Raw genomic sequence first — 23,463 nt, 5'->3', positions numbered from 1 at the left:
CTCTCTCTCCCTCCCCTCCCCTCTCTCTCTCCCTTTCTCTCTTCTCTCTCTCTCCTTCTCTCCCCCATTCTCCCCCATTCCCCCCTTTCCCTCCCACCTTCTCTCCCTTTCTCTCCCACCCTCTCTCCCTCTTTCTCCCTCCCTTCATCTATCTATCCCTCCCTCTCCCCCTCTCTCCCCCCCCTCCCCCCTCCCCTCTCCCCCTCCCCCCTCTCCCTCTCCCCTCCCTCTCCTCCTCTCTCTCCCTCCCCCCCCCCCCTCCCTCCCCCCCTCCCCCTCCCTCCTCCCCCTCCCCCCCCCCTCCCCCTCTCCACTAGCCGCCCGGCCCCTCTCACCTCTTCAACACGACATCCCCAACCTCCGCCTCCTGCTCCGGGCCGCCGCCGCCAGAGGTCAGAGGTCAGCGGTGGACCCCCCGCCCCGCCCCCTGGGCTGGCTGCGCATGCGCGGGCGGGCCGGCCGGCCGGCAAGAGCCGCTCTGCGCATGCTCCTCTCTGACACTGACTATGTATGTGGAGGAAGCAACTGCAGATGCACAAAAATGCTGGAGAAACTCAGCGGGTGCAGCAGCATCTATGGAGCGGTGGAAATAGGCAACGTTTCGGACCGAAACCCTTCTTCAGACTGATAGGTGGTTCATAGATGCTGCTGCACCCGCTGAGTTTCTCCAGCATCTGCATTTCCTTCTTGAACACAAGGAACTGCTGATGCTGGTTTAAATCAAAGGTAGACACAAAATGCTGAGTTACTCCAGCATGTTGAGCCTACCTGAAAATGTATGTGTAGGAAAGAACTGCAAATGCTGGTTTAAATCAAAGGTAGACACAAATTGCTAAGTTACTCCAGCACATTGTATCTACCTTCAATTTAAACCAGCATCTGCAGTTCTTTCCTAAACATTTTGTCAAGCACATTGGAGGAACAGCACTTCATATTTCGCTTTAGTTGCTAACATCCCAGCGGCATGACCATTGAATTCTCTAACTTCAAGTAACCTTTGCTTTCCCTCTCTCTTCATCCCCTCCCCCTCCCAAGACTCTCACCAATCTAACTGTCCATTCCCCTGACATCAGTCTGAAGAAGGGTCTCAACCTGAAACGTCACCCATTCCTTCTCTCCAGAGATGCTGCCTGTCCCGCTGAATTACTCCAGCATTTTGTGTCTACCTGAAAATGTATGTGTAGGAAGGAACTGCAGATGCTGGTTTAAACCGAAGATAGACACAAAAACCTAGAGGATCTCAGCGGGCCAGGCAGCTTCTCTGAAGAGAAGGCATGGGTGACATTTCAGGTCGTTTTGCAAGTTTTTTTGGCATATTTAATTCTGAATAGTTTCATTTCAAATTTTAAAAATGACAGACTTGAATGTTACGACCATGAGAATGAACGTATGAAGAGTTTTTGCAGTTTTTGATTCATTTAATTTTTTATTCTGAATTAAATGTATTCAAAACACTTATTTACAAGTGTCACAAGAAGGAAGAGTACAATTAAGCCATTCGGCCCATCAAGTCTATTCCGCCAATCAATCATTGCTGATCTATCTCTCCCTCCTAATCCCATGTGTGTCAATTTCCATAATATGGGGAGACAATCAGTTAATAACCCTTATTAGAAACCTTTAGCGTCCAGAGTGTAACTTTTGTTTGTAACCTTTAGCCACCAAGGTGAAGGTACTGTCCTAACATAAATGATCGGAGCAGTGAATTTTCCACAGGAATTTCAAGCCATAACAAAAATGGGAATGTAAATTGGACCAAATAACCACAATTCCCATTCCAATGTTGGGGACAAAAAACTATGATTTATACGTGAGTGATAACATAAACAATAATGGAGAATGATCTCGAGGCCTTCTTTACAAAGTAGAAATTAATTCTTGGAAGGGTCCCTATATATCACCATCACCGATCCATATTTTCCAGAGATGCTGCCTGATCTGCTGAGTTACTCCAGCACTTTGTGTCCTCTTTACAACCTTGCCTTTGTTGTCTCTTTAACCTGAAGGCTATTATTTTTACTGCTATGATGCTGAAACCTATAAACCTAAATGCTATAATTTAACTGTGTTATCCATGTAGTTCTAAGCTATGATAATTTGATGATGAAAATTAAACAAAGAATTCAAATGGGTTGACAACTTCAATGTAGAAGTTCATTTATTTTTAACGTGTATGGTACAAAATTTGTTTTGGTGAGATCTAATATTAAAGAAGCAGTTGAACAGTCAGTGGAAACACAATGTACTTACTGCTGTTAACATTTATTCATCTGTTTAAAAGTACAAACATCATTTACCATGATGCGTGCAATGTTTGAAAAATTAGTTGACACATTTACAAGCAGGTGTATATTATGAACAATATTTACTGACCATTTAGAATGACATTTAGCAACATGAAACATTCTGAAGTGCAATCTTTATGTTTCAAACCGATAACTAAATAATTTGACAATCAGTTGAGCAGACTAATGTTCTTTTTAGGAGATGTATACCGTTAATTTTAAAATATATATTAAGTATTAAAATATGGGCTTCTTTTTGAAATCTATTCTTAAACTTTTTATTATATCAGATGCCTGAACCCTTTCTGTAAAATAATAAAGGCATATTTTGTTATGTTTACATCAAACTAACAAATTAAGTGTGCACAAATGCTTACAAGCACACTTGATCTATATGCACAAATATATGTCTCCTCTGAGTCATTCACAATATAAATAGAATTTCAAAGGTCTTTTCTTTTTTTAAATGTGCCTTAATTTTGTACTTCCTCCCAGTTTCTATGCTTACCATCCTTAACTGTAGTTGTTACTAGAGAAGATTTTGAGTTTCTCCATTGTCTCTTAGTTTTCATCATTTTGAGCACATATTTGGTTTTCCTAAATGAACGCTATTGCCTTGATGCAACTGGAAATCTGGATAAATTTTCCGTGACAACAGCATTTTCAAGCATTTTCCTTTATTGCACTGTTGAATTTATTACTCAAATGGAATTTGATTGTAAGCTTCTAAATGTGTTGATACATTCGGTTTAAAAGAAAAATGCTACAAATAATTTAAATATAAAAACACCAATATTTTTGTCATAAAGAAAAACCTTAAATTACATTGCAGTCTTATATGGACTGGCAACCATAAACTACAAAAGTCATCAATTTATCTTTATTGAAATGTTGGCCCCAATTTATTTTTGGATTATCTCATAATCACAAAAAATGAATTGTTTTGTATTGTGTTAATTATTGTAACACAATTTAGTATTTCATTTTTCTGCTCCGTAATATTCAAATAATATTTCTATATTTTAAGACTCAAGTATGACTCTGTATTGTTCATCACCACTGTTTGCAATTCGATCAGAAGCATAATGATAGAGTGACTTCAAGGCTTCTTTCAATTTTTGCAATCTGCCTAGGGTGTTTTCTTCATTTCCATTATCAGGCAGTGCTGGTCGATCAGATTTTGAAGACAATTTGACCAAGTTGATTTGTTTCATGCTCTCTCTATCTGCGTCCCTGGCTGATTGCTCACTCTTTATTTTGTCCTTTAAGTTTGAGCCTTTGATCAACAGTTCTTCTTTCAGATCTGCCTGTTTGTCACCCAATTGTAAATCCTTATTAAGAATTTCAAGCCCTAATTCTGGTTGTATTTGAGTGGAATTCGGATCACCCACAGGATTTCGAGAGCGTTCCAACTTAATTAACATATTTTGAGATGTTTCACCACGTTTCTCTCCAGGTAAAGATGAAACTGTACCAGTTTTAACAGCCTCCATTTCTTCAATTATCCTCTCTTTATCTTTCAAATTGTTTGTTTGTTGTCCCTCCTTTGTATCTGTAATCAATGTCGTGAGCATTAATATCTACAATCTGGGTTACAGAGGATTCCGCAAACATTTTAAAAGCAGAAATAGGTAAATTTGACCTTCATAATAGCATGTATTATGTACATTTATCTTCAAGAATTATATAATCTGTTTGTGCTTAATTAATGCATTCAAAAGTACATTAGTATTTAAAATAACATGCCTAAAATGCACACGTTACCTTTTATGACAATTAACATTACATATAACAAATTAACATTTCTAATATTGTTAATAATGTAAGCAAGACTTAAAATAGAACTGTGTTGTAGTGCAAATTAGGACAACAATTTTAAATACCCCCATGTGATGTTTGGGTTGGTTACAATCTGAAGATCAGTTACCAGTTTGTCCTTTCTGTACTGGGCCTCTCTCATTGCCACACGCAAACTGGAGGAACAGCACCTCTTATTTGCCTTGGGTAGCTTACAACCCAATGATATGAACATTGAAATCTCCACTTCAAAGTAACCTCTAACAACCCTCCTCTTTCTCCCCCACAACCCCCTATTCTTCCCTACAACCCCTGTGCCTCACCTAGACTTGCATCTATTTCTCCCCTCCATCTTCGCCTACATTCGTTCATCGAGCCATAGAGTGATGCAGTGTGGAAACAGGCCATTTGGCCTAACTCGCCCACACCGGCCAACAATGTCCCAGCTACCCTAGTCCCACTTGCCTGTGTTTAGTCCATATCCCTTCAAACCTGTCCTATCCATGTACCTGTCTAACTGTTTCTTAAACGATGGGATAGTCCCAGTCTCAAATACCTCCTTTGCCAGCTTGTTACATACACCCACCACCCTTTGTGTGAAAAAATTATCCCTCGGATTCCTATTCAATCTTTTCCCCTTCACCGTGAACCTATGTCCTCTGGTCCTCGATTCCCCCACTCTGATCAAGATACTGTGCATCTAACCGATCTATTCCTCTCATGATTTTATACACCTCTATAAGATTCCCTATCATCCTCCTGCGCTCCATGGAATAGACCCAGCCGACTCAACCTTTCCAGATAGCTCACACCCTCTAGTCCTGGCAACATCTTCGTAATCCTTTTCTGAACCCTTTCAAGCCTGACAATATCTCTCCTATAACATGGTGCGCAGAACTGAATACAATATTCTAACTGCGGTCTCATCAACGTCTTACACAACTGCAAATGACCTCCCAAAATCTATACTCAATACTCTGATTGATGAAGGCCAAAATGCCAAAATCCTTTTTGACCACCTTATCTAACTGTGACTCAACCTTCAAGGAACCATGCACCTGTACTCCTAGATCCCTGCCCTACATTACCCAGAGGCCTACTAATTACTGTGTAGGTCCTGCCCTTGTTCGACGTCCCAAAATGCAACACCTCACACTTCTCTGTATTAAATTCCATCAACCATTCCTTCGCCCACTTTCCTCTGGCTTCACAATTCGTGACTCTTCAATCCTATTGTTTCACATCTTTTTTTAATCTCTGGTCTTTGTCCAACCATCTGCCCATCAAAAGCCCTCCTCTCCTGTGTTCACCTATTACCTGCCTTGCTTTTCCTGTTTCTCCTATCTTCTAGCTCTCTTCCTCCCCCCCTTACAAGCAGTCCAAAACGTCACCTATCCATGTTCTCCAGAGATGCTGCTTGACCCGCTGAGTTACATAGAAACATAGAAACATAGAAATTAGGCGCAGGAGTAGGCCTTTCGGCCCTTCGAGCCTGCACCGCCATTCATATGATCATGGCTGATCATCCAACTCAGTATCCCGTACCTGCCGTCTCTCCATACCCTCTGATCCCCTTAGCCACAAGGGCCACATCTAACTCCCTCTTAAATATAGCCAATGAACTGGCCTCAACTACCCTCTGTGGCAGAGAGTTCCAGAGATTCACCACTCTCTGTGTGAAAAAAGTTATTCTCATCTCGGTTTTAAAGGATTTCCCCCTTATCCTTAAGCTGTGACCCCTTGTCCTGGACTTCCCCAACATCGGGAACAATCTTCCTGCATCTAGCCTGTCCAACCCCTTAAGAATTTTGTAAGTTTCTATAAGATCCCCTCTCAATCTCCTAAATTCTAGAGAGTATAAACCAAGTCTATCCAGTCTTTCTTCATAAGACAGTCCTGACATCCCAGGAATCAGTCTGGTGAACCTTCTCTGCACTCCCTCTATGGCAATAATGTCCTTCCTCAGATTTGGAGACAAAAACTGTACGCAATACTCCAGGTGTGGTCTCACCAAGACCCTGTACAACTGCAGTAGAAACTCCCTGCTCCTATACTCAAATCCTTTTGATATGAAAAGCCAACATACCATTCACTTACTTTACTGCCTGCTGCACCTGCATGCCTACCTTCAATGACTGGTGTACCATGACACCCAGGTCTCGCTGCATCTCCCCCTTTCCCAATCGGCCACCATTTAGATAATAGTCTGCTTTCCTGTTTTTGCCACCAAAATGGATAACCTCACATTTATCCACATTATACTACACTTATGTTAGTTAATGCTTGAGTTGTTACCATATTGATTAAAGTAATGAGCAAAGTAGCTTGAACACTTAGCACATTGGCAATACAAACTGTAAGTGAAAGTGGCTGTGAAATGGCTTAAGTTTCATAACAGTAATATAAGAAGGTAACAAGCAAAGTTAACATCAGATTCCGAAAATAGTTTGCTTACAGATGGCCATGATCATCTCATTATTTAAGGCATTTTGTAAAGTTAGGCTTCCAGGCAAGCCTAAAGTTAGTCTTAAAGTTAGGCAGCCCTCGGACAAGAACTGAGGTAAGAGGTCAACCAGCTTCATCTTAGTAGCAAAAATGTTGCAGTTTCCTTACATCCATACCCAATGTGCAATCCTTTTTTCCTTTGCCAGGCTAAATTACTGCCAAGAGGCATCCAGCAACTAGCAGCAGCAAGCTGTTCCTCCAGTTACTCCTAAATCTTTAGCACCACGAGAAGTCAACAAATTACAAAACTTTTCTGTGCCTTAAATGATTCCACACCTGTATAAAGTAAATATCTACGTAAATTTGTCACACTTTATTTCAACCTCCTTGAAATTCTAGCTTTGAATCTTCCAGCTCCTCAATCTGAATAACAATAAGATTCCAATGATCCAACCAACACTATATTTCTGTTGATAGACACGAACAGCTGGTGTAACTCAGCAGAACAGGCAGCATCTCTGGAGAGAAGGAATGGGTGACATTTCGGGTCGAGACCCTTCGTCAGTCTCGACCCAAAGCGTCACCCATTCCTCAAGAGATGCTGCCTGTCCCGCTGAGTTACTCCAGCTTCTTGTGTCTATCTTCGGTTTAAACCAGCATCTGCAGTTCCTTCCTGCACTCTATCTATCTATTTCTTAAATTCCCATTGCTTTGCGGCTTAATTACTGGAAAGATCTATTTCATGTAAAATTGTATAACTTTAAAAACTGCATTCTGTGTTGTGGCAATAATAGAATTACTATTGTAGATAATAATAATAATAATAATAATAAATTTATTTATATAGCACATTTATAGTCAATTTTCATTGACCCCAAAGTGCTTTACAAAGATACCCTATAATAGATACCTTTACATAATAGATACCCTATAAACTAATAACATATTTTCTAATGTTTAAAACATTGTAAAAATTGATTAATAGCAACTTACAACATTGAATCAAAGATATAGTGCAAACTATATTCTTGCAGTTAATCTCCACATTTCTTGTCAGAATAAGTTTGTCCAGATGTGGATACTTGCATAAGCAGCATTTCAGAGTGTGGGATATATAGCTGCAGAGTGAAAAAGTAATTACAGTTGTAATGATAATGGTTAAAACAAACACATTTTAAATCAACAGTATCTTATGTTTTCCTCAGTAAAAATGCAGTATTCATTGTATTCTATACAAAATCTCCATCAACTATGAACGTGAACCAAGACCAGGAATAGGCCATAAAGTATCTTCAGCCTGTTTACTTGGTCCTTGGTTCTTACTTCAACATCACTTTCTCATCCTACCCGCATAGCCTTTGAGTCCTTAATGATTCAAACAAAATGTATTTCAAATTTGAGTGCATTTCATAATTAAACAACTACAGTGCCTGAAATGATTGCACAATGTTTGGCACCATTTGCCACTCTTTGAGTTTACAATTCAGTCCACATCCAAATGCAGCAAATCCTAGATAACATCCAGGGGCGGAAATCCCTATCAAAACATGGGGGGGGGGGGGGACACAATTTCTTGGTGGCTGCCCACATGAGCACACCCACAACCACATGCAAGGCTACGGCCGTGGGCCCTATGGACGGTAACATCGGGAGCTGACCTAGTTGGTGACCGACTCCGAACTCCAGCAAGAGCAGGTTCATCTACCCAGAATCGTGGGCTTGAATCGGCCCGTTCGCGGGGCCTTTCATCGGCCAGTGCAGCTTAAAATTGGCTCAAGCGGGATCTTCCATCACCCGGCGGGTGCTTCAACATTGAGAGCTTAGATGCAGCAGTTTGACTGCCTGACCCACGAGGCGATTGAAGATCCTGCAGCCGATTTTAAGCCATGCCGGACAATGAAAGGCCCCGCAAATGGGCCGATTCAGCCCTTAGAAAGCGTCTGATGCCCGCTTGAATCTTTCAAAAGCTACGTGATAAATATCACTTAAACAAATAAAACTGAAGCAAGTAAAGGTAAACAGAAGAACCAACCTTGGAGGGGGAAGAGCGAGAGAGAGAGAGAGATGGGAAAAAATACTGTATAACGTCAGTGACCGTGAATGAGGGATTTACCTGCAAGCCAACCAGGAAACCCGTTCGACCGGAGTCCTTAATGACCTAACCCGTTTAAATCCGATACCCGTTTATATCTTTCCCATCCACCAATGCAGCTAATTAGTTCAAATGGTAATTGTGCCCGCATCAGGCAGCTTTAAGAAATTCTGCGTGAATACCTTCAGTAATACTTGAAGGTCAAAACTGGTGACACATCGTGTTAATACGATGTTAATAGAGACAATTAACAAGCACTTAACAGTGACACCCCCACTGTCCCGCGGAAAGCGGAGATTTTAATAGATTTTTATTCACCAAATTTCAAAATCTGGATTACAAAACATGGGAGGGGGGTTGTCCCTCACCTTTCAAAACATGGAAGGGGCGTGCCCCACCCATCCCCCCCGGGATTTTCGCCCATGACAACATCTAAGCCTAGGTTGATACGTGGCAAGTAACATTTGTGCCACCTAAGTACCAGGCACTGTTGATATCCACCCAGAGAAAATCCATCTATCACACCATGACATTCAAAAATATTACCATCACTGCATCTCCCGCTATCAATATCCTGGGGGGTTACCTTTGACCAGAAACTGAATTGGAGTAGCCATATGCACAATGTGGCTAAAAGAGAAGGTCAGAGGCTAGGAATCCTGTGACAAATAACGTAACTCTTAACTCACCAGAACCTGTACACTATCTACAAGGTTCAAGTCAGGAGTGTGATGGAATCCACTCAACTTGCCTGGATGATTGCAGCTTCAATAGAAGCTTGACACCGTAGCAGCCAACTTGATAGACACTCCATCCACAACCACTCAGCAGTTTGTAACATCTATAGGATGTACTGCAGCAACTCACCAAGACACAAGACAGCATATTCCAAACTCATGACCTCTCCAGCCAGAAAGACAAGAAAAGCATGGTAAACCCACCCTCTAAGCCACACACCATCCTAACTTGAAAATATATCACAGCTCACTCACTATCAATCAAAATCTTGGAAGCCCCTTCTAAACAGCATTGTGGGTGTACATACACCTCAAGGACTGCAACGATTCAAGAAGATTACGCACCACCATCATCTCAAGGGTAACCAAGAATGTGCAATTATAAACTGGCTCAGCCTGAAGCACTCATCTCTTGAAAAAAACATTAATAATAATAAAACATTTCTAGGTTTATATTTGTTCTTTATTTACTTTTCTTGGTGTGGACATTAACACTAAGACAGCATTCGGGGACCATTCCCAATGCTCATGAGAAGGTGATGGGAAGCTACTTCTTGAATCAGTCCAGTTTTTCTGGTGAGGTTACAGCCATGATACTGTGGAATAAGGTGTTCCAAAGGCAAGAAAAGGAATTGTGGCTTATTTCCAAATTTGGATGGTGTGTAACTTAAGATATTGGATGGGTAATGGTGACTCGACCAACTTTGTCTTTCTTGAAGGAAGTGGCCATGGCAGGGGATATTATTGAAGTAGCCCAGGTGAATAACTGAAGTGCATTCTGTAGGTGGTGCACACTGAAGCCAGTAGTGGAGATAGTGAATGATTAAGGAGGTAGATGGGATGCCAATCAAATGGACTGCATTTCTTGGATGATGATCGAGCAGCTTTAGGATGTTAGGGGAAGAGTTACCCATCTCAGGATGCCCAGTTTCTGACCTTCCAAAGTAGTCCAGTTGAGCTTCAGGTCATTGTTGACACCCAAATATTGATGTTTCAAATAATGATGTTGGGGGAAGTGATAATGGTAATGGAATTGAACGTCAAGGCTCTTTCTGGAGAAAGTTATCACCAAACACCTTTGACACAGATGACATTTCATAGCCCATGCCTGAACAAGGCCTTGATCTCCATGCTGATATGGACTGTGTCATTTGCTGAGAAGTTCTGAATAGAATTGGACATTGTGCAAATGTTCCTACTTCGTGTCTTATGGAGGTAGGCTACTAATGAAGTAGCTAAAGCTGCTTGAGCTTGGGGAACTGTCATGAGGAACACTTGCAGCAATGTTGGGGGTGGGTTAATACACCTGCAACAACCATTGCCATTTCACCTTGCACAAGGTCTGACTCCAACCACTGGATTGTTTTTCCTTTGATGCCAACTAACCGGTTTTACCTGAGCTGCTTGATAACATAGTCCATTTTGATATCATTCTCACCTCATCTGGAATAGAGGCTCCTGGATTACTGGTCAGGTAATTTAACTGCTGTTCCTCCACCATCCCATGCCACTTTTCTTTAAGACCTCCAATCATGTTTCCAAGCCAGACAAATGTTTTACTTTGGTATTGTCTTTTGTGCTATGATTTATGTACATACTGCTTATTTACTTAAACATTCACCACCATCAAAAATAGAACATATAATGAACCTCACAATTTCCATCTTTGTATTGATTATGGATATCCTCAACCTATTTCAAGCTGGGAATAACTTAAATTGATTTTGAAGTTTAGTTTGGTTTTAGTTTAGAGATACTGCGTAGAAACAGGCCCTACGACCAATGATCACCCATGTTCTATCCTACACACTGGAAATAATTTGCTGAAGCTAATAAACCTACAAACCTGCATGTCTTTGGGATGTGGGAGAAAACCAGAGCACCCAGAGAAAACCCAAGTGGTCACAAGGAGAATATACAAACTCTGTACAGACAGCAACCGTGGTCAGGATCAAACCCGGTTCTCTGGCTCTCTCATGTCCCTGTCACACTTAGGAAACCTGAACGGAAACCTCTGTAGACTTTGTGCCCCGCCCAAGGTTTCCGTGCGGTTCCCAGAGGTTCCCGGAGGTTTCTGTCAGTCTCCCTACCTGCTTACACTACCAGCAACCTCCGGCAACCACCTGCAAGCTCCGGGAACTGCACGGTAACCTTGGGTGGGGCGCAAAGCCTCCAGAGGTTTCCGTTCAGGTTTCCTAAGTGGGACAGGGGCATAAGGCTGCAACTCTACTGCTGCAATACTGTGCCAAAGTGTGTGCTTGATTTCTCTGTGTTTACATGTGAAGCTTGTCACATGTGCTAAAGGCATCCAAGAATCATGATTGCTAGATTTAATCAGCTCCACACTATTCAATAGAACCAAATATTCAGAAGTGGGTACAACCAGTGGCTGATGCACATGCTAAGTTTTGATGAGCAGTGACAAATTTCTCCTCAAAGAACTGTTCAACAGAGAAATGGCCGCAGCAATAGGTCAATTGTGTGTGATTGAATTGGCCCCAAAATTCCAATAATGAGGAAGGATGCAATTTAGAATTTAAACCAGATTAATTGGGGTACTATCCTTTACACCGTGAATCCAAAATTCCATTCGGAGGAGGTATGCAGGTCTCTCCCCAAGTCTGCTCAAATCAACTGAGGCCAGATACAGAAGATCCATAGCTTCTGTGCTCGAATTCTGTTCATCTTATTTCCATTGCCCCACATTTCCACCTGGAAAATCTAATGTCACACCTGTAATCCTCAAAAACTGGTGGTCTTGGATAGGATTGCTTACTTTGAAGTGAAGAGATTATTTTCCTTGAAAAATTCAAGACTTCTTTTTGGGGACTTTCCCTTAGCTGAGCCTTCAAGCCAGTATTTGGTTCATCTGCATAGATCAGGCCAGCCAAAAATACTAATAAAATGGCTTGTAATACTTTGCTTTTGACAACAGAGCCTTCCTCTGCTGGTTCGAGGGAGTGCAGAACCTGTGAATTTCAGTGTCAGTGCCTTTTAAAATATATAATCTATTTGGTTTGGGTCTTTGGCCTAGCAAACATATGACATTATTTTTTTAAAAGTGCCCAAGGAACTGCACGTCATCCTTTATTGATGCTCTGAGTGAATATCGTATTTTGCCCTGTAGTCAAAATATGTGACAATGACACTAAATTGCTAAACTGTGACATCCTTGTTTGAAGAAATCACTGATGTGGTTTTCTCTTGTTTAATAAAGGTTGGAAGCCAAAGTACACATTCACAGACGGCAGCTGCTGCATCGGTCCACAGCTGCCGTCTTGTTCACATGCTGCCTGCTGGGAAGCATTAAACATTATGAAACGTTATCACACAGGCGGTCATGGGCATGGGGGGAAAAGAGGGGACGGAGAGAGCAATAAACAGGGAGAAGGGGAGGATGAAAAATTGGGGAAAGGAAATGATGAAATAACATGGTGTTAAGTAATCTACCAATTGCCTAATCAAACCTCGTTTGTGCCCTGGGGTGTGATTGGGCCCAATAATTATTGTGGCCTCAAATTGCAATTACTAATGCATTGGTGCTGCGATCAACATCAGCTGTGCCTGTCCGCTATAAAAAACAGCATTTATTAATCAACATATGTAAATTGAAATTGGCCACTATCATCTGTGTCACACAATTTCTTCAATTTTCTGTACACGGAATCCCTTGTTTTACTCTTACTAAATAATGAAGATCAAAAGTTGCAACCTTTCGATTCAATTTCTGTTCATGTTGTCAGGTACATAAAATACAGAACAAGATGAATCACACTAGGAAGTGCCATGACTAATTCTCCCATGGCCAGGCCTTCCACTGGAAATGGCTGCAAGTACTTCAAAATGGAAAAAAATACTTTTTATCCATAATTTGTGTGTACAAAAAGAACAATATTTATTTTCTAATCCAGTTTCATGGCTAAAGTATTTTGTTTTTATAACATTTAATAATGGAACTATGGTAGGGTGGCAGTTTTTGATTATAATACCACAATCAGTCCTTAGCACAATGCAATGTCATATAGCTAAAAATGAAGCTCAGTAAAAGCCAGTTTTCCACACCAATTCTGAAACATCTATCGACAGATTCATTAAGTTTGAATTGTGAATTGAACTACCAAACCACAGAAAGTGGAACAATCCTAGGATTAGTCCATTGTCTGTTGTGAGTTAGTTTTAGTTGGTCTAGTTTTGGGTGGTGGCATTTTGGCCATTAAATAAGTGAGAGAAATATCAATCTGGATTCCCATTTCTATCCAGGAGATATTTGCTTGAAATGTGCTATGCAAAATTTGGGAAAGGAGAATATTGTGTTTACCGGAATAAAACAGAACATTTGGGAAAACTTGGCAGGTCAGGCAGCATCCGTGAAAAGAGAAACAGTTAACGTTTCAGGACAAAATTCCTCTCGTCGGAACTTCAACCTGAAACGTTAACTGCTTCTCATTTCATGGATGCTGCCTGACCTGCTGAGCTTTTCCAGCAGACTTTGTTTTGATTTCAGATTTCCATCAACTGGAGGTTTTTTTAAAATCTTCATTCAACTTTACTGGAATGTTAAGTGAAGTCAAATGGTCCTGGTAAAGAATCAAATACAAATATTCTTATTATGCCTCAGCTTATTGTATCATCATTAATGTTATGCCTGCTCGGAAGCATTTCTTTCAGCAAACCAGCTGTTAAAAGCAGATCTACCAGCAGATGCTTTATGTCATGGTTATTGTATAGCATTTGATGAAGCCATATCTCCTCTAAAAGTATATTCTTAATGTAAATTTAATTGTTCTGCCCAAATGCCTGTCAAATGTACATGATTACTGAGCTATTTTTATCATGAATATTCACAATAGCAGCAAACAGCCAGTGAGACACCCAGCGGTATGAACATTGACTTCTCCAATTTCAGGTAGTCCTTGCTTTCTCCCCGTTCCCAGCTCTCCCACAGCCCATTGTCTCCGCCTCTTCCTCTCTTCTTCCCGCCCCCCCCCCCATCCCCTCATCAGTCTGAAGAAGGGTCTCGAACCGAAACGTCACCCATTCCTTCGCTCCATAGATGCTGCCTCACCCGCTGAGTTTCTCCAACATTTTTGACTACCTTCGGTTGTTCCAGCATCTGCAGTTCCTTCTTATACACTAGATCAGTAGATATGGCTGGCTGCTTTTCAAGGATTCCTCTTCAATTTCACAAGGTAACAGAAGGAAATAATAATGCAACTTATTTCTGTTACATAATGAAAGGTGAGATTGCATCAGTTACATAATGAAAGGTGGACAGAACACCACAAGGAGATCCTCTTCCCTGTGGCTATCAAACTTTACAACTCCTCCCTCTCTGTCATGGGGTAGACTGAGACCGAGACTAATTTACCCCCCCCCCTCCACCCCCCTCCCCCCGGCTCAATCTTTGCACATCCCCAAAGCCTTACCTTCATGTTTCATGTATTTTGTGTTTTTATGACTGTTGGCAAATTAAATTAATTTCCCTCCTGGGATAAATAAAGTTCTATCTTATCGTATCATATCATATAACTTTCCAATTAAAGATTACTCGTGTATGCAGGAGATTCAAAGGAAACCAGTCATGACTTTTGATATTCTCACTGAAATCATTCTATTTACTTTTCTTTCCTCATTTTGTTTGAACAGGGTGGCACTGTGGCACAGCAGTAGAGCTGCTGGATAACCGCACCAGAGACCCAGGTTCAATCCTGATAAAAGTTGCTGTCTTTACAGAGTTTGTACGTTCTCCCTGTGACCGCGTGGGATTTCTCCGGGTGCTCCAGTTTCCTCTCACATTCCAAAGACTTGCACTCTTATAAGTTAACTGGCTTCTGTAAATTGTCCGTAGTGTGTAGAATAGAACTAGTATATGGGTGATCGCTGATGTTGATAAAATACATAATTGTGTATTCAGTGAATGGCTTGAATGGCTTGTTTCCACGCTGTATCTCTAAGAAACTAAACAGAGTGTGTTATTATTGTTAATAATACGAGGCAATTTGCTTCAGATTTGGATGCCAATATCTTGACATAAGACTTTTTTAGTAGAAAAATATAACAAGGTGTTGAAACTGTAGCTGAGAATTAACTGCAATATGATGAAGACTGGGATAACAAAAGTAAATAGCCTGTAATTATATGTTTGTATAAACATTATCAAAAAAGACAGATTTCATTTGTGCTTTTTATGATGGTTGAATGCCAATGGAAGTCTTACACCAATAAATGGGATCACAGATCACACCTATAATCCTGTTACTATTTAATTTATATTTTGCATCTCTTCTTTTCCTTAATTAACCATTGATATAATTAAACAAGGGAAGGAACTAGAATTATAGGAAGTAATTCTAATTGAAGAATGGGCTGATTGAATGCCTCGCACTGTATAATTTCCACAATTCATTCCAACCATCACCATGTGCTTACTAATCCACATTAAGCCTCAGAAAATGAACTCGGTTTTAAAATTCTCAGCCATTTAAAAATCTCCCAAGCGCTGGCTACATCACTATTTCTGCATTTAAATCCACCAGTGCTAAATATGCTTTCAGTCGCAAAAGGCTGGATCTTAGATCCAGAATTCCCTTCCTCTACTCCCTATTCCCTCTTTATTAGACCTCTTAAAAATTATCTTTAAATAAGCTTTCAGTTATATGCCCCAGTATTTCCTTGCATGGCTTAGTGCCAAATACTATTTGATGCTGTTCTTGTAAAGAGCCTTGAGGAGTTTTGACATGTTAAACATCCTGTACAAACACGCTATTGATATTGCTGCTGTGCAACTTGGAATGCTAGATTATAAATCTTTTTTATTGTAGTTACAACTCTGCTTCAAATACTAATCAGAGATTACCTTCATCAAGCCCCTCACCATACAGATGGGATGATTCGTTTTTTGTGATCAGTTGAGATGACCATGAGTGAATTGGGAACCCATTTTATACCAAATGAAAATATGATACAAAATGGTAAGTTATCTAATGCTATGCCTCCGGATGAAAAGAAACAGAATGATTATGGCAAAACAATATCTTTCTCAACTCCAAAATATGCTATGTACCTCTGCTGAAATTCATCTGCACCATTGTTGAGCATTAAAATGTAATTATATGGCTCCTCAATGTTATTTTATCAAGCTCTTAAATGACTGAAACTTATCAGCACTGGTTGAAATAAATAATTGTCAGGTGGCCTTGGGTTTTGCCATTGTTTCAAATAGAGTAGGTATTATTGGTAATAGAGAGGTTGAAAAATAGTTTTTAAAAAGCTGGAGGACAAAAGATTTCAGATAAAAGTTTAGACTGAAAAGTTGAGATTGTTTGCCTTGTATTCACCAAGAATAGACACTGGAGGTAAACAATTGTCATAATGGATCGACGGTATCTGATAAACTGTACCTAGTTCAATAAATTCAAATTTTTTTGGTTTTACACCAGACCATAATTAGTAAAAATAGCAGTAGCATTGGTAGTTCATGGGTAGAATTCTCCACTGCTAGAAGGTGATAACATTTGTGAATTGCGACTACTTTTAAGAAATTGAGTTCAATTCTGCATGGTGTGCTTCCTGAGAGTAAAGCAGATAATTGAGACATTGCTGCTTTCCTCTGACAAAAACAAAATATTACAGTTCCAAGGCCTAATAACTGCTAGTGAAAAGCAAACACAGGTACCAGAATTTGAAATAAAAACAGAAATAGTTGGAATTATTCAGCAGATCAAGAGTATCAAGCAGAGAGAAAAAGAGTGTTGATGTTTCGGTCAATGGCCTTTATCAGAATAGTTGTTTTTTTAATTAACTAATGTATTATGGAATATAAGGAAGAAGCAGCATATGGAGTTTGATCACAGGCCAATCATGTTTTATGGATTGGAGACACAAAAACCTGCAAATACTGAAATCTTGAGTTAAACACAAAGTGCTTCAGGAACTCAGCAGGTCAGGCAGCATCTGTGGAGGGTGCGGACAGACATGTGAATGGAAAGGGATATAGTGAAGAGAATTAAAACTTCTGAGAGCATTTTCTATGCTTCCAGCTAAACTTCTTTATTGGCTGCAGGTTCAGGAAATGATTTTAGCAATGAGCTAACAATAGGCAATGTTCATGCAATGCAAAGCCAGCTATTTTTTGGCTAGTTTTAACAATTAACAAATGACAATTATAGTGCTCCAATAATTCAATATGGTAAAATAATCTTTAAACATGTAATAGACCAGTTATTATTTATTCACTGCTTTCATGCAATTAACCAGGATGTCAAAAAGCCACTGATCCAATATGACAAGGTAAATGAAGAGGAGAAATCATGACCAAAACTTGCAGGCTTTATGACAATCGTAAAGCCAGACTTTAAGTCAACATGTCGGAAAGGAAAACACTGGGCTTAAATCCAAGTTAATATCAAGGGTGTTAAAGGGGCTATTTTTCCAGTCACTTATCTTAACGCAGTGGATAAATTCATGTTGCTCCTCCAGGCCTTTATCATAAGGTACATAACACTACACTGCACATTCATATAAAGCTTAATTTTAAGCAGATTGCAAATCTCCTACAAAATCTCATTGAATTAATTATCTGGCATGAACCAAATATGTTCCATTATAAACATTATAAAGAATTAGTCTTTAAATCCTATTAAGGCCTCCGCTGCTAGAGTGCTAATTTTGTGAAAATCTCTGTCATGAATGCAGCAAAATACATTTAAACCGAGGGTAAATTAAACTAAAATCATACAGCTATGGATCATGTCTCGTTGAACCAGGCCCGAGAACAATGCTTCATTTCTGAACTCTCTTTTATGAATTGATTATTTGGGAAGATGGCATCATTGAGATGTTCACTTTATTTTGCTCATCGCCATGAACCACCATTTAGAGCCACGGCAGCAGTTTTACTAATGAATGATTTGCTCTGTCATTTTGAAGGGCAGTTAGGCACAACATATGGCTGGGTGCCTGGAGTCTGATAAAGACCACACTGGGTAAGGACAACAGATTTTCTGCCCTGGAGAATGTTAGAAAACCAGATGGGTATTAATGATAAATCTGTAGTTTCATGATCACCATTCAGGAGGATAGGACTTTTCCATATTGATTCAGAGATCAATATTTTTTTTGTTTTAAGGGTATTGTGTTATGGGGTTAAGCAGGAAAACTGTGGTGAGGCAAAAGACAAACCTTGAACCTATTGAACAAAGCATTAAATAGCTACTTTTTTTATGATCTTAAATTCCACAACTATTATGGTGAGATCTGAACTCAAGTCTCAAAGTTCATCCAGGCCTATGGATCACTAATGCTATAATTTAACCAATGCACCACCATTGTACCTGGTGGTACACTGACAAACAATGAATATTCTTCAAAATGCAACGTGTATAACACTGCTAAATGGCGTTAAAAGCACAAAGGTAAAAAAGATGAGCCAACACAAACTGGTGAAAAGCAATGAAGGTCGACAAGAACACGAAGGAATGAGACCTGATGCCAGCATATGCCGCTTGAGTAGCTTACAACCCAATGGCATGAACATTTCATTCTCCAATGTTAGGTAACCTTTCTCAACTCCCCCTCCCGGTGCCCCAGCTGGACTTGCACCAACTTCCCCCCTCTCCCCTTCCAGTCATATTCCTTTCTCTGTCTTCACATCTTGAAACTCCTTAATCCTTTTGTTTCCCACCTTGTTTTTCTCCTACACTCCTTTCAAAACCAACCAGAAAAATTTACTCCAAAACTACCACCAACATGTGTCATGCAGCACCAGAGATTTAAACACCCAAAGACCACTGTTATAACATCATCAGAGATGCCTTATCGCTCCATCCCTTGCCCACACTTCAGGAAATCTCACCACTCAGCAGTACTGCTTCTTCCTGCATCCAGGCAGCAACTGAAAAGCTTGCATCCCTCTTCCCATCACAAGTGCCCCCTCCATCAACTCTTTTGAGTCAAGACTTAAAACTCATCTTTACTCTCAAGCCTTTCTTGATGTCCTCTGAGGGAGAGCTATATGTATGTATTTATGTTTGTACTTAATCTATGAACCAATGTTGTATAACGTTAGTACCTCCACCAATGTAAAGCACCTTGGTCAACGAAATGTTTTTTAAATGTGCTATAGATATAAAAGTGACTTGACTTTACTTGACTGTGTTCCACAAAAACCATCAGACTGGTTCCTAACCAGAAGCCTTGGCTGAACCAGGAGATCCACATTCTTCAGAGGACCAAATCCCGGGCATTCAGGTCTGGCGATGCAGAAGTGTATAAGAAGTCCAGATATGACCTTGACAAGGCCATCTAAAAGGTCAAAAGGGACTTTCGCTCTTAGCTGGAGGATGTAGCGGATGTGCGGTAACTGTGGCAGGACTTGAATGCCATCACTTCCACCAAGGCGAAATCAGGGGGCAGCTCAAGCGCAGCCGGAAGAGCGCATTGCATTCTGAAGAGTGCATTGCATTACAGAGACAACGAAATGCAACATTCTACGCACGCTTCGATAGGGAGAACACTATGCCTTCCCAAACCCTCATACGCCATACATGGTATTACAGTCACAGTTACAGAGGCCTATGTTAGAAGACCCTTCAGGGGTGTGACCCCTCGGAAAGCATCTGGACCTGATGATATTCCTGGTCGTCTTCTCAAAATCTGTTAAGATCAACTGGCTGGAGTATTTGCAGCCTCTCATTTTCAACATCTCATTACTGAGGTTTGAGGTTCACACCTGCTTTAAGAGGGCATCAATAATGCCCAAGAAGAGTAAGGTGACGTGCCTCAACGACTATCGACCAGTGGTACTAACGTCCGTGGTGATGAAGTGCTTTGAGAGGTTGGATATGGCGCATATCAACTTCTATCTCAACAAGAACCTTGACCGACTACAGTTCGATTTGGCATAAACGCTTCTTCCTCAATAACAATTAGTATGGGAGCTCTTCAAGGCTGCGTGCTCAGCCCCCTGCTCTGCCCATTCTATAATCACGACTGTATAGCTGGACACAGTGCGAACTCCATCTTCAAGTTCGCTGACGACACCACCGTTGTTGGACGAATTGCAGATGGTGATGAGTCAGAGTATAGCAGTGTGATCAATCAATTAACCAAATGTTGCCAGCACAGCAACCTAGCTCTCAATGTCAGTAAGACCAATGAACTGATTGTGGACTTTGGAAGAGGAAGGATAAGGACCCACAATCCTGATGGTGGAGAGAGTATAAAACTTCAAATTCCTGGCCATGCATATTTCCGAAGATCTTTCCTGGACCCAACATACTGATGCAAAGTAAAAGAAGTACTGACACTTTTGAAAAATATAAAAGTGGATAAGTCTCCAGGTCCTGACAGGATATTCCCTAGGACATTGAGGGAAGTTAGTGTAGAAATAGCCGGGGCTATGACAGAAATATTTCAAATGTCATTAGAAACGGGAATAGTCCCCGAGGATTGGCGTACTGCGCATGTTGTTCCATTGTTTAAAAAGGGTTCTAAGAGTAAACCTAGCAATTATAGACCTGTTAGTTTGACTTCAGTGGTGGGCAAATTAATGGAAAAGATACTTAGAGACAATATATATAAGCATCTAGATAAACAGGGTCTGATTAGGAACAGTCAACATGGATTTGTGCCTGGAAGGTCATGTTTGACTAATCTTCTTGAATTTTTTGAAGAGGTTACTAGGGAAATTGACGAGGGTAAAGCAGTGGATGTTGTCTATATGGACTTTAGTAAGGCCTTTGACAAGGTTCCTCATGGAAGGTTGGTTAAGAAGGTTCAACTGTTGGGTATAAATGCAGGAATAGCAAGATGGATTCAACAGTGGCTGAATGGGAGAAGCCAGAGGGTAATGGTGGATGGCTGTTTATCGGGTTGGAGGCAGGTGACTAGTGGGGTGCCTCAGGGATCTGTGTTGGGTCCTTTGTTGTTTGTCATGTACATCAATGATCTGGATGAAGGTGTGGTAAATTGGATTAGTAAGTATGCAGATGATACCAAGATAGGGGGTGTTGTGGATAATGAAGAGGATTTCCAAAGTCTACAGAGTGATTTAGGCCATTTGGAAAAATGGGCTGAAAGATGGCAGATGGAGTTTAATGCTGATAAATGTGAGGTGCTACACCTTGGCAGGACAAATCAAAATAGGACGTACATGGTAAATGGTAGGGAATTGAAGAATACAGTTGAACAGAGGGATCTGGGAATAACCGTGCATAGTTCCTTGAAGGTGGAATCTCATATAGATAGGGTGGTAAAGAAAGCTTTTGGTATGCTAGCCTTTATAAATCAGAGCATTGAGTATAGAAGCTGGGATGTAATGTTAAAATTGTACAAGGCATTGGTGAGACCAAATCTGGAGTATGGTGTACAATTTTGGTCGCCCAATTATAGGAAGGATGTCAACAAAATAGAGAGAGTACAGAGGAGATTTACTAGAATGTTGCCTGGGTTTCAACAACTAAGTTACAGAGATAGGTTGAATAAGTTAGGTCTTTATTCTCTGGAGCGCAGAAGGTTAAGGGGGGACCTGATAGAGGTCTTTAAAATGATGAGAGGGATAGACCGAGTTGATGTGGACAAGCTTTTCCCTTTGAGAATAGGGAAGATTCAAACAAGAGGACATGACTTCAGAATTAAGGGACAGAAGTTTAGGGGTAATATGAGGGGGAACGTCTTTACGCAGAGAGTGGTGGCGGTGTGGAATGAGCTCCCAGTGGAAGTGGTGGAGGCAGGTTCATTGGTATCATTTAAAAATAAATTGGATAGGCATATGGATGAGAAGGGAATGGAGGGTTATGGTACGAGTGCAGGCAGGTGGGACTAAGGGGAAAATAAATTGTTCGGCATGGACTTGTAGGGCCGAGATGGCCTGTTTCCGTGCTGTAATTGTTATATGGTTATATTGTTATATGGTTAATTATAAAGAAAGCACATCAATGCCTTTACTTCCTGAGATTACGTTGATTTGGTATGTCTGAAAGGATTCTCTTGAACTTCTAGAGGTGGGCAGTGGACAGCATATTGCAGTTTGCATCATGGCCTGGTTTGGCAACTTGAATGCCCAGGAGCAAAGAAGACTGCAACAAGTTGTGAACTCTGCCCAGTCCATCACCGGCTCTGACCTCCTCACCATCAAAGGGATTTACCGGAGTCGCTGCTTCAAAAAGGCAGCCAGCATCATCAGAGACCTACACCATCCTGGCCACACACTCATTTCACACCTGCCATTGGGAAGGAGGTACAGGAGCCTGAAAACTGTAATGTCCAGGTTCAGGAACAGCTCCTTCCCACAACAATTTGGTTATTAAACACTACAACCTCAAATAAACTCTGAACTACATAGACTATCATTGTTATTATTGTACTATTATTTGTTTCATGTGCGTGTACGTGTATATATAAAGATATATAGAGAGAGGATCTATATACATGTGTATTTGTGAGTATGTGTATATATACACACATATTGATCTTTTTTTCGTTTGTTTATTATATTGTTTACAGTGTACCATGTTTACATACTCTGTTGTTCTGCTGCAAGTATGAATTTCATTGTTCTATCCGGGACATATGACAATAAAACACTCTTGACCTTCTGCCTTTCTCATCTCTGGTCTTTGTCCGACAATCTGCCTATAAACCCCCCCCCCCCCCCCCCCCCCCCTCACCTGTGTTGACCTATTACCTGCAATGTTTTGTCCTGGACCTCCTTTCTTCCAGCTTTATTCCCCCCCCTCCCCCCCCCACAAATCAATCTGAAGAAGTGTTTCAACCCAAAACGTCACCTATCTATGTTCTCCATGAATGATGGCTGACCTACTGAGTTACTCCAGCACTTTGTATCCTTTTTGTAAACCAGCATCTGCAGTTCCTTGTTTCTCCAGCCCAGACCTGGGCAGAAAAGGGTGAAAGTGTATCCAAGTAAGATTGTGTTGGAATATTCAAATTCCAGGGGTAACAAAGGAATAAATGAAGTTTCAGCACAGATGAATTGAAGCAGGGGTAATTTGGGAGATATTACAGGTGGACAGAGGTGTTTTTAGTAATAGTGTAGATGTGTCATCACATCCAAATGTAAAACACTAAAGTAAAGCACGTGCAAAGGGTC

The 23,463-nt window shown here is 40.7% G+C and overlaps 2 protein-coding genes across 3 annotated transcripts in view; both read right to left on the bottom strand.

Annotated features, from left to right (window-relative positions):
* wdr37 (WD repeat domain 37) overlaps positions 1-449 on the bottom strand; it is a 128,281-nt gene extending 127,832 nt beyond the window's left edge. For both annotated transcript variants that reach the window (XM_055664787.1, XM_055664795.1), the window contains exon 1: positions 336-449. The gene's annotated coding sequence lies outside the window, so the exon portion shown is untranslated. The remainder of the gene's footprint in view (positions 1-335) is intronic.
* Positions 450-2,072: 1,623 nt separating this feature from the next.
* The window catches only part of LOC129714939 (leucine-rich repeat-containing protein 70-like), a 110,453-nt gene continuing 89,062 nt past the window's right edge, over positions 2,073-23,463 (bottom strand). The window contains exons 9-10 of the mRNA XM_055664746.1: positions 7,521-7,645; positions 2,073-3,837 (exon numbers count right to left, since the gene is read on the bottom strand). Coding sequence (XP_055520721.1) covers positions 3,308-3,837; positions 7,521-7,645 — 655 coding nt within the window. The 3' untranslated portion in view covers positions 2,073-3,307. The remainder of the gene's footprint in view (positions 3,838-7,520; positions 7,646-23,463) is intronic.

Source organism: Leucoraja erinacea, chromosome 2 (genome assembly GCF_028641065.1).
Source record: "Leucoraja erinacea ecotype New England chromosome 2, Leri_hhj_1, whole genome shotgun sequence".
Taxonomy (NCBI): Eukaryota; Metazoa; Chordata; class Chondrichthyes; order Rajiformes; family Rajidae; genus Leucoraja; species Leucoraja erinaceus.
This window is presented reverse-complemented; position numbering and strand designations above follow the sequence as displayed.